The sequence below is a fragment of the Cyprinodon variegatus genome, unplaced genomic scaffold, assembly GCF_000732505.1.
Source record: "Cyprinodon variegatus isolate N-32 unplaced genomic scaffold, C_variegatus-1.0 Scaffold643, whole genome shotgun sequence".
Taxonomy (NCBI): Eukaryota; Metazoa; Chordata; class Actinopteri; order Cyprinodontiformes; family Cyprinodontidae; genus Cyprinodon; species Cyprinodon variegatus.
The window spans coordinates 240,069-258,119 of record NW_015151096.1 but is presented as its reverse complement, the minus strand read 5'-3'; the positions used below and the strand labels follow the sequence as shown (position 1 = coordinate 258,119).

General features: G+C 35.9%; 2 protein-coding genes across 3 annotated transcripts in view; one reads left to right on the top strand and one right to left on the bottom strand.

Annotated features, from left to right (window-relative positions):
* dock2 (dedicator of cytokinesis 2) overlaps nt 1–18,051 on the top strand; it is a 130,918-nt gene that overhangs the window by 51,790 nt on the left and 61,077 nt on the right. Inside the window, exons 25-26 of the mRNA XM_015393480.1 lie at nt 3,534–3,676; nt 10,293–10,388. Of these exons, the coding sequence (XP_015248966.1) occupies nt 3,534–3,676; nt 10,293–10,388 (239 nt within the window). The remainder of the gene's footprint in view (nt 1–3,533; nt 3,677–10,292; nt 10,389–18,051) is intronic.
* LOC107096705 (protein FAM196B-like) overlaps nt 10,950–18,051 on the bottom strand; it is a 28,282-nt gene continuing 21,180 nt past the window's right edge. The window contains exon 4 of one of the 2 annotated variants that reach the window (XM_015393481.1): nt 10,950–12,833. In XM_015393481.1, the coding sequence (XP_015248967.1) occupies nt 12,650–12,833 (184 nt within the window). In that variant the 3' untranslated portion in view covers nt 10,950–12,649. The remainder of the gene's footprint in view (nt 12,834–18,051) is intronic. The other variant, XM_015393482.1, reaches the window with a different exon arrangement.

Sequence of the window (18,051 nt, the reverse complement as noted above, 5' to 3'; positions counted from 1 at the left end):
CACTTAAAAAAAAAAACTGCTTCTCTGGTTGGTATTTAAGTGAATTTAAGTAAAATTAAAGGTAAATAATAACCTAACGTTGTAAAGTTTGTTTGTATTATATAACATTTGTTGAAAAAAAGGCATAATCCAAACTCTACCAATAACAAAGAAATGTTATTATTCATATTCTGTAATAATGTCAAAATGACCATATGTTGTGGAAAATTGTGTAAAGGCTAAGCACCAATATAGGTGAGGGATAAAAATGAAGTGTTAAACTACGGGAGATATTTAAAAAACATTTTTATTAATAGATAAATATGACACTAAAAAACAGGTAAACAAAACTGCAAAACCAATGATTAGATAAATACCTTGATGGGGAAGGCGATGTTCAACTTTTCACTCAACTCCAGAGAGACATATTTCTTGTTCATGTGCAAAATGTTGATTCCTTTCGATTTTTTTTTCAAACTCTACTGCAGACTGTATACAACATAAACAATCATCTATGCATGTGGACAAAATTGTTGGTTTCCCTCGTTTAATGAAAGAAACACCCACAATGGTTACAGAAATAACAGCAGTAATGATAAATATAAATCCATCCATCTATCCATCTTTTCTCACTTAGTCCTGTCAGAGTCGTGGTGGGGCCGGTGCCTATCTCTGTTTCCACAGAATGATTTAAAAACATTACACAACTAATGAAACAAATCAGATCAAAGTTTGTCCATCAGTTAGCATCACGGATATACTGTATATAGCCTTGTTATCAGTCAGTGAGCGTATATATAAGGCTACAGGTAGTCACTGTACTGCTTGGTGACATGAGATGCAATAACAAAAATAAAAAATAAACAGCCCAACATAACTAGTAGCCTATTTACTAAAATTAATAAAACGCACTACATTTTCTGATCTTCATATGAACACTTTTATGCAATGTGTGTGTATAATTGTATGTCTTGGAGTTAAATGTTTGAGTGCCACAGTACCTAGCTGTATAATGGAGCAACATAAGTAAGCAAATACATATAAACACTGAAATGGACAACAACAAAAAGACAACATTTAAATTGTTTCTAAAAATAGCTACAAAATATTGGAGATGATTTCCACCTCCTGTGCAGAAGACTTCAACATTTTGTATAGTGAGTGATTTGGTGTAAAACCAAAACACCCAAAGACAATCATCTGAAATAGTAGCAACAGCAGGAAGCAGAGCTGCGAATCAGCCTGAATAATTTACAAAGCATCTAGAGCATTAGATCACCTAATAAAGCAGAAGATATTCTTGTTGATTAAAATGTCCACTTTCTACTGCTTTATAGCTTTTACTTTGAGCTAGAGGGTTTTTGCTACTATTTCAAAATACATACAGAAAACAGACAAAACAACTCCTTAAACTAAACTTTAGAATGAAAAGAATTTTTATTTATTTTTATTTTTTTTATGTTCACCTTAATACAGGCATTTGAAATTGAAACTTTTGTGCATTATACTTTAAGGGTATGGTCCTCTTATTCCACAAGATGTTACTGATGGCTATGTCTTCATATGGTCTGTTTCTAAAGTGGGTTTGGGTAGAAACTGCCTGGTTTTTTTTTTTTTTATAAGAAGATTTAAATGTCACCTTTGTTATATGCAATGCCTGCACAGGAACGCCATAATATGTTATGCAATAACTTTATATTTAATGCTTACCCCATTAGAGGTAGCAAATATTTTACCTAATCAAATTAATTCCAGGCTGTCATATATTGTTCTGTGAATACATGCCCAGTTGGCTGTGACACAAATGAAAGGGTGAATCGAGCTAAAATCATGGTCTGACAGTTAACTTTGCACACGTGGAGTAAATCCATAACAATTTCTATTCAAAACATATTAATTTATTACCAAAAGTCATTCAACTATAAGTCAAGCATGGTTTAAAAATTCTTGACTTAACTAGTATAACTCAACTAAACTAAGCTACTATGTAAACGAAGAAAAGTTAAAGAAATTGGTTAAGACCCATAATCAATAAAATTATGCACTATCACAGTTAGGCATGCATTTAATGCTACAGAATGAAACTTTATCTTGAAGGGTTTAGAATGAGGTCAAATTAGCTTTTAAACTAATGTAGTAATGTATTAATGTGTTTACACATCACAATGCAAATTCAAGGAGGTAAATTCATAATTTGAAATTCAACCCTGAGTATATCATGAAAGGGTTTAGTGTTTAAATCCTTAGTGAAATAAATGTTGATTGGGTTTTATAAACAACAGCTCATGACATGTCAGCATGGTTAGCTTGCTTTATACCACAGCGAAAACATGACATTATCAAAAATTGATAAAAGCCTAGATTTTCAAACTTTAAAGGCTTTCACTCCCTTTTCTGTTGATCTCCTTTCTCATTTGGAGCTAATTTCCTTTCGGATTAAAGTCGTAGGGAAATCATATTTCAATGTCAAATCATTGTGGCTTAAACATGCATATAAATGTACTCTTTATTAGACGATATTGTCCAAAAATTTAGAAAATTTCTATTTAAAAAAAAAAATCCATCCTTAACATCTGTGGCTTTTTTTTCGTTATCTTATGAAGGCCAGTTAGTTATACATCAACTTGTTCACCTAAATTCGGCCAATCAGATATCAACGGTCATCTGTCAATCAAATTTTTTCGGTTATAGCATCTTGATTCATATGTCGCGGCTAATATACGCAACAGTTGAACTAAGAAATAGGAATAATTTACTTTACCATTGAGTTACGTCCCAGTGTTCACGGGGATGGACGTCTGTGTCTTCAGCAGGCGTAGAGCTAGCAGAACTGGCAGCGTTGCGATTCAAGGGCTCAAACATGTACAGCTGTAAGCCTTCTACACCAAACCAAGCTTCTGCCGCCCTGACGTCCTTTTCCACAACATCTTCATCCCTGCTTTCTTCTCTTAATAAAAAATGTATGACGGAGGAGACTCATCCACGACCTCCGACACAAAACTCTCCTCCTCTTGCATGTTTCCGCTGTCCATTGCGTTTTTTTGACAGTGTCGTTTCTAAGTCACAAATTTAGTGCAACTTGATCCCAATGTAATTTCACATTGGGAACCTACTAGAACTAAGTTGCTTACTGGTTAGCACGATGCTTCCGAAGCACCGGGCTTGCGAATCTCCCGCCACAACAACCCTGCCCCCTTGATAAACGACCCATTAAATTCTCTTTGTTCACTCTTGTAAAGTTGGGCACCACCCGGGAGAATTCAGAAATGCAACGGTTGGAACAGCCCCTTCCCTACGACTTTAAAACTCCAGTTTCTGGCATCTCAAAGTTTCCTGTAAACTCAGAGAAAAACATTGCAGACAGTCTGTTTCTGAGATTACCAACAGGTCCACTTAATTTTGGGAGTCGTGAGCTTCTCATTCCTGTGGCCTGTATTTTCTTCCATTTATTGGGTCTAGTTCCTCCTAAGATTTCTTGGTAAAAAATTTAAATCTCTTCTGTAAAATAAATTGTACATATCATATTTTGGATATTTGCGCTTCTGTTTTCACAGAATGTCGTGATGTATTGTTACCCATGATGCTGCGGGAGCTGAGTGGCGCACTGGCTAGCATGGCTGATGGTCCTCATGATGAGAGGAGAAACAGTTTGGAGCTTCTCAACAATATTCTGGAGGTCCTCAGCAGAAAAAATGTGGTAAGTTTTGTGATGGGCAATTTTTCATAAGATATAGGGGTGTCAACAATAATCGATTCAGCGATGCATTGCAATGCTGGGCATGCACGATTCAGCATCGATGCGGTAATGTGCCATAATCGATTATGTCACTGTTTATTAAGTTGTGAAGTTTCAATTACTTCTGGGGGCATACCAACAACAATCAAGATGGCTGAGGCGGAGGGAGATGAGCGCGATAGACGGGTAGGCCTAATTAAAAACGCACCAAAAGCTTGGAAAAGCTCTGGGCACATTTCGGATTTTACGAAGTCAATGGGATTTTGATGCATCGCAATGAATCGTAGAATCGAATTGAATCGAATCATTACCTGGTGAATCGTAATCGAATCGAATCGTGAGGGCAGTGCCAATGCACACCCCTAATAAGATATATTCATAACTCCTTGTTTTGACTCAGAACTAAATGTCATTTGATAATTTCTTGTATTAAAGATACCGTTTTATTGCAGAGTTCAAATCTATCAACAAAGAACATCCTGTTCCTTTTGCTTTTATAACGAGTCTCAGGAGAACTCTTTAGTATAACAATGTTTTCTCCTGCTTTTTCTTCAGCTGTCAGTAAGGACAAAGAATTACAAAATCCTAAGTGATCACTTGAGGTGTGCTCAGGTTACTCAACAGCAAGCAGCAATAATGCCAAAGTGTGTGGGGGTCTTCACCTAAACTTAATAATAGATAAGGAATAAGATTAAAAAAAGTATGCTTTCAGCTACAGTTATAAAAGCTACTGTATCTGTTGACAGTAGAGGCAGATCAGGGGCCATAAACAATGGTTACATTTATTTTTCCATACTAGATATAATGCTTAATTCAAATATATATCTACATAAATATATAATATTTAGCATTTGGCAGGTTGTCTAATATTTGTTTTTACATCAACATGTGTAAAAGCTCTGTTACTTTTTTCATTTTTTTGCTTGTCATTAAATCGTACAATAGGATGATGTTAACTGGCCTTGACCATTAATCTATTACATGTTGCATGAAGGTTATTAAAACAAATCAAAGTTATCTCTGGAATTAAACACCTTTGATATAAACGCACAGACAGTCGCAAGAAAAACAAACACATCACCAGAATCAGGATGAGGGCTTTTTAATTGCCTGTGCACGTTGTTGACAGTCTGCTGAGACTTTGAAGTGAAGATATTGCTTTTTTTGGAACTATTTATTCGAATGTGCAAATGAAGCATGAGCCAAGAGAAGAGAGGCAATGAGAGAAGAGAGCAAACGTAATAAATGGAAGCTGGAGTGAAGTTAATTTGATGAGATACTTAAATTAAAGCAGCTGGTGGTGACGTCTTGGATATGACCATAAAAAGCAAAAATACTGGAAAGTACAGGCCAATAAAGAGGTGATGCAAAAAAAATAAAGATGAAAATTGTCTGAATCCATCTATTTATGCAGAGGCATATACATATAAATCTGAGTTAACAGTTAAAATAGAGGTGACATTTTTTTTCCTCCATCCTATAGACATTACTGTTAGCAACATCATTTTTGAATAATAAACAGTGCGTGGGGAAACAACAGGTAAAAATGTAAAAATAAACAGAAGCAGAAGGGAATAGATGGAAATGGAGAACTGTCGCCTCCTCCTTTTTACCGGTCATTATCGTAGATTTTTCGCTTTCTGTTATTGCGCTACGTGATTAAAGTGCCACACCACCGCTGTCCTCAAACCATAAGGATATTGAAGAAAAAAAACTATGGGTGAAAAAACTATAAAGAAGATAGATGTTAATGTCTGTTGCTATTTGCATGGAATTTTTAACTAACTTTTTCACTTTTGCTTGTGTATGCTGATTGCAGGCATGTGTGGAAACGGGAGCACTCACAGGATAAAGACATACAGTAAATGTTAGGCTAAGCAACCTGAAAACAATGTTTTGTTTTTAGAAAAAATATGAGAATGGATAGGAACAGCAGCAGAGACAAAAAGCTTTTGGGTTATGTTCTAGAGCATAGCAACAAGATTTTGTAGAAAACTATAGATGAATAGACATGCCTTTTGTAATTTAGGGGGGGAAAAAACAACAACATATGTACACACTTTAAGTAACAACTTAAATCTAGATATATAAAAAAAGGAATTTAGACTTCTGCTACTGTTAAATCAATGTTAAGGAAAAAAAAAACAGCAGAAGAAAAACCCAAAATTCAGTTTTCAAAGAAAAACTGAATTCAAAGATAATCATCACTGTTGTTCCCCTGGGCTTTGTATTTGGTCCCTCTTATTTCAATATGTGCCTTTTACTTGTTGTACCAATCTTCAAAGAACTATAGTAAATATGTTTTTATTCTTAATTTGATGATGCATTATCTAATCGCCATCTTTGTTAAAAGAGAAAGACCATCACTGAACATACGGAGAGGGCTGCAGTTTCAGCTTCCAAGTTTTTACAATTCAGCCAGTTAACTAATTCCAAAGACATTACATAAGCACTTTCATCATGATTCAAAAGGCCAATCACATAGCCATGCAAAACAAAGGTCTCCAAAAAAATCTAGGAAAACTAGGACTTGGACTATGTCTAGGAGGGTGGACCTCCATGCTGGTTAAATGCATCATCTATCCAACTACAGATTCCTCTGGTGCGAGCCAACAGAACTGACAAAGACTCTTGGATAGGTGTCGAAACTTCTTTAGGAAAAAAACAAAAAACAAACTGAGTGAAAGTCTGGTTGCCTCCCATTCAAGCCTTTTTTGTGGTCACCATGACACAGATAACCTTGAATTTACAGAAGGCACTTTCTATTCAAGTAACATATTATATGTGTACTCACTCAAATACTTGGAGTTGTCTGTTAGTTTTTTAAACGATAAAAAAAAAAAAAGTTAAATTATGATTTTTGTTGACAATACCACAATCTCTCAATTCACCCAAAATAAGATATGAGGGGTAACTTTGAAAGAAATTTTTATTTTGAAATAAAATCAATGAAATTACTTACTAAATGTGGTTACTTTACTAAACCTCTATTGTTTTGCCAGGACTTTAGTATCTAACTGTTTATGTAATGCAAACCTCTTGTTGCCAAAATAACAATCATTTTATGCATTTTATGAAGTGCACTTCCAACTTTCCAGCTGATGTTTGAGATAGTCTTTCAGGAATCCCAAATGTGTGCAGTGAGCCTGAAAGATTTACTGATTTGTTTAGTTTTAACAGCTGCTCCTAAGACTTCCTGTTTCTGTGGAGGTGTGTTGGTTTGTGTGCAGGACAACACACACATTTACATTTGTTTATTTTGCTTATGCCCCTAGGCAGTGAGTCAGTGCTTTTAATGTTGTTGACTGATATCTACCTAATTCCCATCAGACGCTTTCAATCATCTGCCTTTATACAGGTACATATATGCACAAATACTTTGGTAAAAGGTAAACACAGGCTTTTTAATGTTTACTAATTTTTTAACTTTTAACTGTTTAAATACAACCAATGATCTCATGCAAGAATAAATGCATGTACAGTGTTACAAACAAAATATTTAGCAGGTCCCAACTTTATATTAACTGAAAATACTTTCTTAGCAGTCCCCAAACTAGAGATCAGAAAACACTAGGACAGATATAGTTTGTTTAAGGGTTTCTATAAATGCTGAAAAAGTATTTAGGTCCTTCCAAAGGTTTAAAAAGTGAAACTAAAAATAAATTGCTAACCAATTTATTTTCATGAAATACTTTCAGTTTTTATTTGGGATCTACATTGTCTCTGTATATATGCGGTGTGCAAAATCTCTTTGAAATATTTAAATATTATATAAACTCTTTAACCTGTTAAAAGTTGTGCCACCTTATAGCTTATATTGTTTAGGCAGCATCCAAGTCCAAATATTGACATTTCATCACATCAAATACCCACACACAGTAGTGCAAAACAAATAAGTGTTTTTGTAATACTTTACAAAACAAGTTTATACAACCACCTTTACTCTATTATCTAAAAATGAAGTGCAAAAAAGCCTGAAGAACAGACCTAATTACTAAATAGAGCCCATCTGTTTTGAATTTAATTTGACAAGTACAGCAGTGCTGTGAAGGTCCCAGTGGTTTATTAAATCATATCCCTGAACAAACAGTATAAAAAACAAAGGGGAACCCACCACACAATTTGGGAATAAAATGTTCAGATGTTTAATAAACGGTTATTGTGAAAAAGTACCTCAAGGTTTTTGATTTCTCCCAAGGTACTGTTTGATTTGTCATTTAGTGCAAAGTGTATTATACAATTATCTATACAGACATGTTTACATAAGCTAAGCTTACCTTACCTAACCTAGCCGCAGAAATCTGCTGCTCCATAAATTATTCACTCCACAATCCTGGCCCTTGGTGGAAGAATGGCAATAAAAATGGCAATAAGAACTTGAAAGCTGGTCTGATTTGGTTATATCAGAGTTGATAAAGGGCTTTAGACAGGGGCAGAGCTACTTTTCCTAGCATGTCGACACCAAAAGCAATGTGTGACATGATTTATAGGTTGCATAGGTAAACTATGACCTCTTTCAGTTATTTTTGGTATGTGACTCTGTGCAATCCAGGAAAAAAAGATCAATAATAATACTATGTCCACTTACAAAATACAGTTTATGTGATATATGGTACTACTCTTACTTTATTCTTTTTTATATCTAAACTTGAAATGTAGTTATTTAAACCTTTAGGCTCTCTCTTACCATGATACAGTAATCTGATCAGAAGGATAGACATGCCTGGTTAATGCATCTCCCCCCCAACGTTTCCCTCTGGACAGAAGAAGTGAAAGAAATGTAATAAGAAAGAAAGTTCAAAGGGATAGAAAATATGGTGGGGATGAAAAAGACCTGACAATTCACATGCATGTATGGAAAAGCCTTTCACTCTTCTTCCCTTACATTATCACTTATTTTGTGGTGGGAACTTCTTTAAACTAAAATTACTTTCAAATTTCAAATTGTTGTTCTTTGTTGTTTTGTTTGAGACTAAAACGGTAACCTAAGAAACAGTAGTATAGCTCTATCTGAGTGCACCTCCCCCCACTAATCACCCCATATGTAATGGGATAGTCTAGTCCCATAGGAGTCGCTTATGTAATAACAGATTAAAAACTCAACCAGTTTGATGTATGTCGAAATTTATCTATAATCTTATATTATGTAGAACCATGATGGATTAAAGATATGGTGATTTTTTTCTGGAAACGTAGGTAAGAAGCACTTGAGTCAATTTTTTTTTCTTAAAATTGTAAAACAGTTTGCTTCTTGTGACTCTCTGCCATTTTTAAAGTATACAATGAGAGCAGCAGGGCTACAGCCAAAGCTAACTGGATGCATAAACTCTAAAAGTGTCCTTTTTGCAGCAAGAGTACACCTACTGGCAGGTATGGGGGAAAACAAATAGATGAGATGGTCATCTTGGAGCTCGAAGAAAAAAGGATTGTGCAATATACCTTTATTTTAGACATCATATATGTGAAAGTAAATGCATATGTTTTTTAAAAAGGAAAACTTAGACTGTCCTCAGGATTTATTTGAAAAACTTGGAGGGTGCGCTCGTTCAATGTCTTTGGTTTTCACAGTGTGAATATTGTAGATTGACCCTGAACTGGCTATAGTGCCTTTATGTTTTCTGCCACTCCTTAGTGAACATTTGCCTCTAATTGGACACCCCAATGAAAACTGGTTCACCTCTGGTTTTCAGAATCAGCCTTTGTTAATCTGTGCATTTTTCAGAAATAAACAGTATATCAACAAATAAATTGACAAATTAAAAGCAAGACAAATGGATGGCGGCAAAAATCAACACCATTGAAACCAAATTCAGATTACCCAGTCAGAGTCCTCCATGTGTTTCTTAGGTATATCAGAAAGCTAAAGATAAATAGCTAAGAAACCTTGACCCTACCCATCCTGGTTTCAATATGATTTATTTGATTGACAATAAAATGCAAAGGGAGAATAGGACGACAAATAGAGTGCTGCTTTCTCAGCATAGGGACCAGCAGCACCATGAATTAGATGGTGGAAGAGGAGATGTACAACTTATTGATCTTTAAATCTTGTTCTGGTCCGTTTGCAGAAATGTTTAGTGAACATGACATGTTGAGGAGTTAACATAGCAGCATTGCTTGCATTTCACGTGCTAAATATATTTGGACAGCCATCACGAGGATCTTAACACAAAGCTTTGACATATATCATTCAGTTTGTTATAAAGGCCCCTACCCCTCGATCTGTGATCCCATGCTGTCAAAGCCTGCAAAGACCAGCCATTGTGCTAGATAGAGTTCTATAATGTAAATAATGACATTAATCTTATGGGTGTACATTTGTAAATTCATCATGGAGCTCTGAAGCATTCTGACAGTGTGATTGAGATAAAATCTCAAAACATTTGCACTACTTCTAGAGGTTCAAAGATTTCCAAATTTAAGTAACACTTTGATTTTTTTGTAGTGTACAGTACTATAATCTCTGTTTATTTTTTGCTTTGCATCAGACAAATGTTAGACCTGTTTTATTCTTTGATTTATTTTCTGGATCTTATTCTTTTTGCCATTGTTATTTTTTATCTTCTGTTTCTGTCAGGGAGAAACATTTCAGCATATTCAGGACATAGTGGTGTCTCTGCTGCGGATAATCAACAGAACAGTCATCACAATGGGCCGAGAGCACGCGCTGATTGTAAGTATATACTATCATTCCTTCGTATTTAGATCCAGGGTTACTATACATGTGAAAAGAAATGGAACAACATTGACTTGAATAAAAGTAATTTCCTTGTCGGCACAACCATCAAAGAAGGAATTTTTTTGTACTTCTATAATTGTTTTTTTTCCCCATCCATCCATCCATCCATCCATCCATCCATCCATCCATCCATCCATCCATCCATCCATCCATCCATCCATCCATCCATCCCATAAGATGTTTTTAAAACACGCACTTTCTCCTGTAACTTGGTCAGAACTTTGTAGTCATGGTTGAAAATATTTCCCCATATTTACTCAAAACCCTAAAAATTTGAGTCTGGAAAAGGAAAGAATTTTGATAGTTAATGAACCCTTACATTCTTTGTTGTAGATTGGCTTTATGGACATTTATGAAGCGTTTTAATTATCATATTTCGTCTACTGTTAACCTGAAGAAAACCTTCACTACACTATTTATGGAACAATCAGTGTCATTCTGAAATACAAAGCATAATCACCACAGCAACTTTTTTTTGTTGTCAAACTACACATTTTATTCGACATACAAGTGGAAGATCAGGGGAAAGGGCTTTGCTGGAGCTCACGCACTGTAAAGGGACAGATTATAAAAATACTATGACATTGATATAGATTGGATAATTAGTAAGTGTGCTGTCATCCACGATTTTAATTGGGGGCAACTTGTCAGCCACAGGATGCTGAAGTAGGCCTTTGTAAGATTAGTGGTTGTACCCTCCATGGCTCTAGAGCAAGCATGGCACAATAATGTGCCAGTAGAAAGAAAGCCCCGTTTGCACATTCAGGGATGAGGATAGAAACATGTAGAACGTGCATGTTTTACTTTCACTATTCTATGCATATTTCCCAGTGTTACTTGTGATTGCGTTGCCATTTTATAAAAGTGTGGCATCATTTCACAAGAAGAAGTGCTCTGTGGTTAAAGAAGCATCCTCCAATATTGAACATGGCAAGTTTAAGTAGTTACTAAATTTTGTTAATTCTGATAAACATTTCCAAATGAAAATCATTTTGTACAATTCGATTCATGCAAGAAAGAAATTAGAACTCAACTTTTAGATTCCCTATTTATATTAAATCAATGTTATGATACTGGCCCCACTAACAGTTCTACATTATTAATGATGGCTAGGTTTTAAAAACAAAGTGACAGTGCGGTAAGAAGCGCTGTGGGGTCCTTGGACTTGATAAAGTGCTATACAAGCACAGGCCAATTACCATTTACCACAGATGGTCTGGATCACAAGTAGAATAAAGGTGACCTTTATGCATGCATATGTAGGAAAAGTTATGTCTTGGAATTTAGTTGATTTATTAAACGGTGTAATTTGGTGGTCATAAACCCTTTTTGTGGAAGTATCTGTATGCATAGTGTGTGAAACTCCTTGAATTGAAATTAAGCCTCAGAAAAAAATTCAATTTTTGCTGAAAAATAAGAGAGAAAATCAATCACTCTGTCAGTCGGTGTTGACAGAATTTTTTAATAATCTGACACAGACTTGTCAGTCTTTCATCAACTGTCTATCACATTGTCTCTTAATGTATTCGTTGTGGAATCTCTATTATGCTGTTGATCCACTGAGCAAGCGCACCGTTTCCACATGGGTCATCTGCTTCTATTCCCCAACATGTCTCTAGTAATTTAAAGGTTGTACATTCATATTTCAGCAAAAAAGCTTCCAAATGAATTTCCCAAATAGTTTATTTCCTTGGTTTTACATCATGTCTGCTGCTTATTGCTGCGTCTCCTTCTATACATCTGTAAATCCATGTAGCTGGCTGGCTACTCAATCCATTTGATATCAGAAGTCTTTCTCAGTTATCCTCCACAGCTTTGGTTTAAAAAGTAGCTTCAGTACTTTAATTAGTTAGTTGAGAAATCAACTCCTTAAGTTTTTTTCTTGCTGCAGAGGGGGTCATCTTCTAAGGTTGAGAATCTCATTCTCATTAGGATAAACTTTTCTTTCCATCCCCATTTTTCTTCTCTGTGGTCAATGTTGTATTCTGTCCGGCCTTTGAATGAGAAGCTGTGAAAATAATCCTATTACATGGAAAATGTAAGAAAAAACATATTGGTTTCAATATGTTCAAACTTGGGTTCTTTGTACATCTGTATGAAAAAGTTCCTCAGCAGCAGAAAGTTTTGGCTCATGTGAAATAAAATCAAGGGTCTTATGCACCTGCTGCCCAGGAAGATGTATTAGATTTTGACACTTAGAGCCACCAGAAACACTTCTTCCGCAGTTTTTTGACACGTGCCTTGGTGCTGGGGCGGCTGGAGGACAAAGGAGCTGGTGTGGGCTTGGTCTGAGTTGGGGCAGGCACATCATATTCCCCTTCTAGGGCTTCAATTACCTCTTGGAAACGTCCTTCCTGCTGTCGGAAATCATGCTCCACACTGTATGGAAGACAGAGAGGGGGTGAAAAAGTTAAGAGGAAAAGGAGAAATAGAAGGATTGTGATTGGTGGGGTGTCTGTTGGTATATTCAACTTGCATTGTTTCGTAGAAAATAATATTACAAAATCTTTGCAATTATAAAATGTAGCCACAACATAACAATGCACTAAAGAGGGTTAGAAAATGCATTTTAAATCCTGTTTTACTTTTAACTTAGAGTGTTCGCACCTTAACACACACCATTGCTTTAAAGCAGACATCAACTCAGTACACTTTTCACGTCCAGAGTATCCTTCTCCACTTTATGCACCAGTAGATCACAGACTGGTAAATTGAGAGTAGGAGGAGTATGAAAAGGGGAAGTGGAAGAGAGAGACATTTGCACAATGGAGGAGCTTAAGGAAGGAGTAAGGGAGGAACTTCTTAACTGTCCAGAAATGTTCAAAGCAGACCCTTTTTACTTTCTATCTTATTCCCTCTTTCCTTTCTCATCTCTCTCTTGTGCTCTCTTTTTTCTGCTTTTTTTGCTGCAGGTCATGATGTGGTAGTCTATGAGCTTCTCGCTCCATTTTGGTAATAGTATTTGTGTGTTTGTGTGGGTGGGCGGGTGTGTGCTGAGCCGGATTAAAGGGGTGGAGCTGAATAGGGCCTGGCATCTGGAGTTAATGAGGCACATGATGAGGCAAGGAGAGCAGATACAACTAACCATCCTACCCTTTTCCTATATCCTAACCCCACAAAACAAACACTTCATGACAAACACAGAGAAAACACAGACGCACTTGTCTGGCAAACAACATGCATAAGAGGTCCCTCAATAAAGGCTCATACCTAAGCAACGAGGGAAAAAAAGTAATTTGATGTTTAAAAGATGTAATGCAGAGTAAGTAAAACAAGAGCCCCCTGGAAAAATAAAAGACGGAATAAATTGAGGTGCAAACAGAAATATTAATGAATAAGAGATGAGCTATCGTGGCTCCCTAAAAACAAAACAAACTCACTTATAGTGGGGAATAATAATAAGGGAATAATAATTTAATGAGAGAACAGATAAAGGCTTATTGGGCATAGAGGAAAGTAGATATGTTCAGAAAGAAATTAGGAAATTGGAGTTCAAATCCAGACAATGAATACATAGGGATAATGTTCATAGACAAAACTGTACCAGGAGACGCTAGCCAGTAGGCCAGTTGAAAAGGCTATCATATGTTTGCGGCAAAACAACTAACAAAGCATGCTAATGGTTACCTTAACATATAAGCTTTCGTTGTGTATTTGATCCAAAGCACAAAAAATCTATTCTATATCACAACTAGGTTGTGAAGGTTGGAGCTTAAGCTGGACCCCAGGAGAACTGCCCTTTGTTGTGTTCATAACTTTAATTGACAGGATTTCTTGGTGAGGCTAGTGGCCAGAACTTGGCATAAGCCAGATTAATCCATGCAGAGGGGAGTGGTGACCTAGTGGTTAGGGCATTGTGCTTGGGTTCCAGAGGGTCCGAGTTCAAGTCCCACTTCCACGGACTGCCACTCTGTGTCCCTGAGCAAGAGCCTTAACCTGACACTGCATAATGGCAGTCCACTACTCCCCAAGGGGATGGGTTAAATGCAGAGTGTTCATTTTTTTGCTTTGTACTTGTGACAATGTAATGATAATAAAAGTTGAATTCTGAATTCTTCTTTCAATTTAATTTATCAATATGGGAAGCCTCCTGTAGAAAACGTTCGCCAAAGGGAGGGACATTCAGAACTGAACAATTTTCTGAGCGGATTGGGTACCTGCCTCCCATGTCGAGTTTTAAGCCAATCATAGTTGCAGTGCAAGCTGAGATGTATCACATTCTTGATTTGTTTCACAGAGTTAATTGGTAAATTGTACTTTTACCAAATATGGTCGGGAGGAACGTGTATACATCTTACCATCTAAAAAGGCACACTTCCCATCCTTTTGCTTGTTTAAAAGAAAAAAAGAAATAGAACACTGAAACTAGCACTGCTGTGTTTATTTTGCTTCAGTCTTCCGCCTCTGGTTGACATATTGACATCATACACGTCACTGCATTTCCTTGGTCTGAAACATATCTATGTCAAGGCGTATGAATCTCTAGGCTTCCTGCAAGATGTATTTTTGGGAGATCTCGCTCCCACCAACTGAGACCTAGAGCATGTGCTGTGATGAAGATCACATAGATATAAGATGTAAAGCTCTGCCGTCCAAAATTGAGTCAGAGAGGAGCCTCTGCTTCTCCAAATTGAGAGGAGTCAGCTGTGATGGATTGGCCATGTGTTACAGATGGCCCCAAGGCACCTTCCTTGGGAGATGTTCCATGCACATCCCACTGGAAAAAGGCTCATGGGATGGCCCAGAACATGGCGGAGGTACTATAGTTTTGGCTGGTCCTGGGAACCAGTAAAGTGGAGGATGGAGAGTATTTTTTTTTTTTTCTATACTTTTCAGTGCATGGATTTAAAACTGTTCAGACCATGTAAATTTTTAAAAATATAAAATAAAATTTGAAATTGCATGCTATAATAGACAGAAAGCCAATGAAGAGAAGTAAATTCTGGGGTAATGCACTAATTTAGTTTTACACATGTAAGTAAACCACCTGCAAAATTCTGTACCAACTGGAGGCCAAAGTATTGGGAGTCAAATTAGTCTAATCTGCAGGTAACGGAGTAAAGTATGACCTGCTCAAATACTTCAGCTCAAAAGTATTGCTTTATCTTAGCAAGATCCCTGCACTCACCTGCATCAGCAGTTTAAAGGAACCATTGAGAAAAATATCAATGTGTGTGATATTATCTTTGAAGTAGAAGGATACGCCTAAAGCCCTTTCTGTTAGAGAGCTCCCAAAAAAACAATCTGTTTTGTTTTCATTAAATTTTTGAAAGTTTAGGGACAACCTTTGTTTAATGTCACCAAGGCAGCTCAATAACAGCTAAAACAGTATCTCCCTGCTTCTAAGGTAAGATCACGACAACAGTTAAATGAAATGCAATGGAATAAAAAATTAATCCTTAAAAATATAGATCTTATACAGAAACATACAGTACAAACAAGGCTGAACTCAAAATTGAGCCTTGGGGCATACTACAACTGAAGCAGCTTACTGTAGGGATTTGTGTTTGCATTAAAAAGTCCTTTCAGAGAGATATGACTAAAACCAATAAAGAGCAGAAGCTTTAATCGCAACACACAATTCTAGCCCCCCAGGGAGGGTGTCATGACCAACTGTGTCAAAAGTGGCTATCAAAGCCGCTAGAATAAAAAGTTCAAAGAATAACATTAAAAACTCTTAAGAGGGAGGTCTCAGTGTTATGAAGTGATTTAAAACCAGTTTGTAGCTTTAATGAAATTCTAATAAAATCAAGATGGGACTGAAACTATAACAAAAACACTTTCTTTAAAGCTTTTGAAAGAAAAAGTATAGAGATAGGTCTATAATTAGCCTTAACAATTGGGTCCAGTTGTGTTTTTCTTGGAGAGGCTGAACTATAGCTTGTTAAAAGCATGTTGGTGTCTGTACCAAGAATATAATATTAACAACTTTCTGAAAAAGTCCAGTTAAAAATGCAAAAAAAAAAATAAAAATTGAACATATTATCTATTTGTATATGGCCAACATTGTTACATTAACAATATGATTAAATTATTAAAACCGAAGTGAACTGTGTCTTGATGGTCTTTACAGGCTCTTGATCACGTGAAAAACACTCAGTGATTTTAGGGGAAAAGAAGTGATGGATAAAAAGAGGAGTTTGTAATAGTTTTCCTCACATAATAAAAAAGGATTTCCTTTCTGCTATGTGATGTCAAAGTTTTTGTCAGTGCAAGTCATTTAGATGAACATGTCAGTCCCAAAAATAGATTATCCTCTGCTTGTATAATACATACGAAAGAGAATTAAATGGACATACAGAAGCACTCATCTCAAAGTCGTTAACATTTTAAAATTAAGAAACTGGTACCTATTTATGAGTCCTCAAAATTTTTGTTTATTTTTTTATTTTTTCTCAGATGTACCTAACTGATCCTTTGTGAAATTGATCAGCATGTACAGTAGAAGTTTATCTAAAGAATAAAAACACACAATAACACAATAACTAGAGGATAAAGAAGTTGTTTAATTTTTAGAGAAATTCAATAAAAATAAGGCAAAATCTGTGTTTAATCAACTAAGCAGATCTAAAAACCAAATTATTGCTCTGTTTCAAAACTTTCTTTTCATATATAGTCAAAATTCATTTATTTTCTTCTTGTGTTTAAAGTGCCACTTTGGGAATTCAGTGCATTTGGTGGTCTCTTAAAAGCATTCTCAAACTTTTCAATGTATTTTTTTCATCAAATTTATTACTCTTCCACTGTCTCTGAAAAGCCTCTAAGGGGTTTGATTAAATTTGCATGAAAAAGCTTTTTGTGTGTTTTCTTGTTTAAGCAAAATGTTGTGTAATTTAAAGTGCAGTCATGTTTTAATTTACTTTCAAAAGATAGAGGCTAGTTTTTGTGAAGTGAAGTTGTATATCTTTGCGCTTAAAACACAAAATTCTTCTACACTTCACAGATATATTGGATCTAATTGGGAATGTTTTTATTTGTGCTATAGCGTTATTTCTTTTTTCTTTAAATGCTTTGTCATGTTTATTGTCAAGCATAGGGGCTGGCCGGCTTTTGGTATTTGAAAGATCGAGTCAACTTGGACATGTTACTAGTTTATTAAGAATTCACAGCCAACTGAAGTTTTGTGTTTCATGACAATGTCAATCAACATGGTTTTCTTTGTTGATCAGTGTAGATACATATATTGAGTTATACCATATAACTGTTCTTCTAACCAGCGGCATACGAAGCGGGGGGGACGGGGGGGACATGTCCCCCCCAATATAAAAGCCAGGTGGATATGTCCCCCCAAAAAAATTGTACCGCAAAATATTAGATTTTGACATTTTTTTTAACTAGCGTGCTTTTAATTTGAAGGCCCAGCATAGCGTTACCTAACTGTAAACTAACCTTAACTTGGAACAAAGGAAAAAAAAGGATGCACAGAGAAAGAGAATTAGTTGTATGGAAGCTATAAAGAGAAGAGGCACGTAAATATAGGAGAACCAAGCTGAAGTAAATTGCTTACTACGATAAAGAAAACTATAGAAGCATCGTTGTTCAGAAGAATCTCTTTGTCTACAGAGAATTAACTACTTATACAGTTGTTAAGCGGATA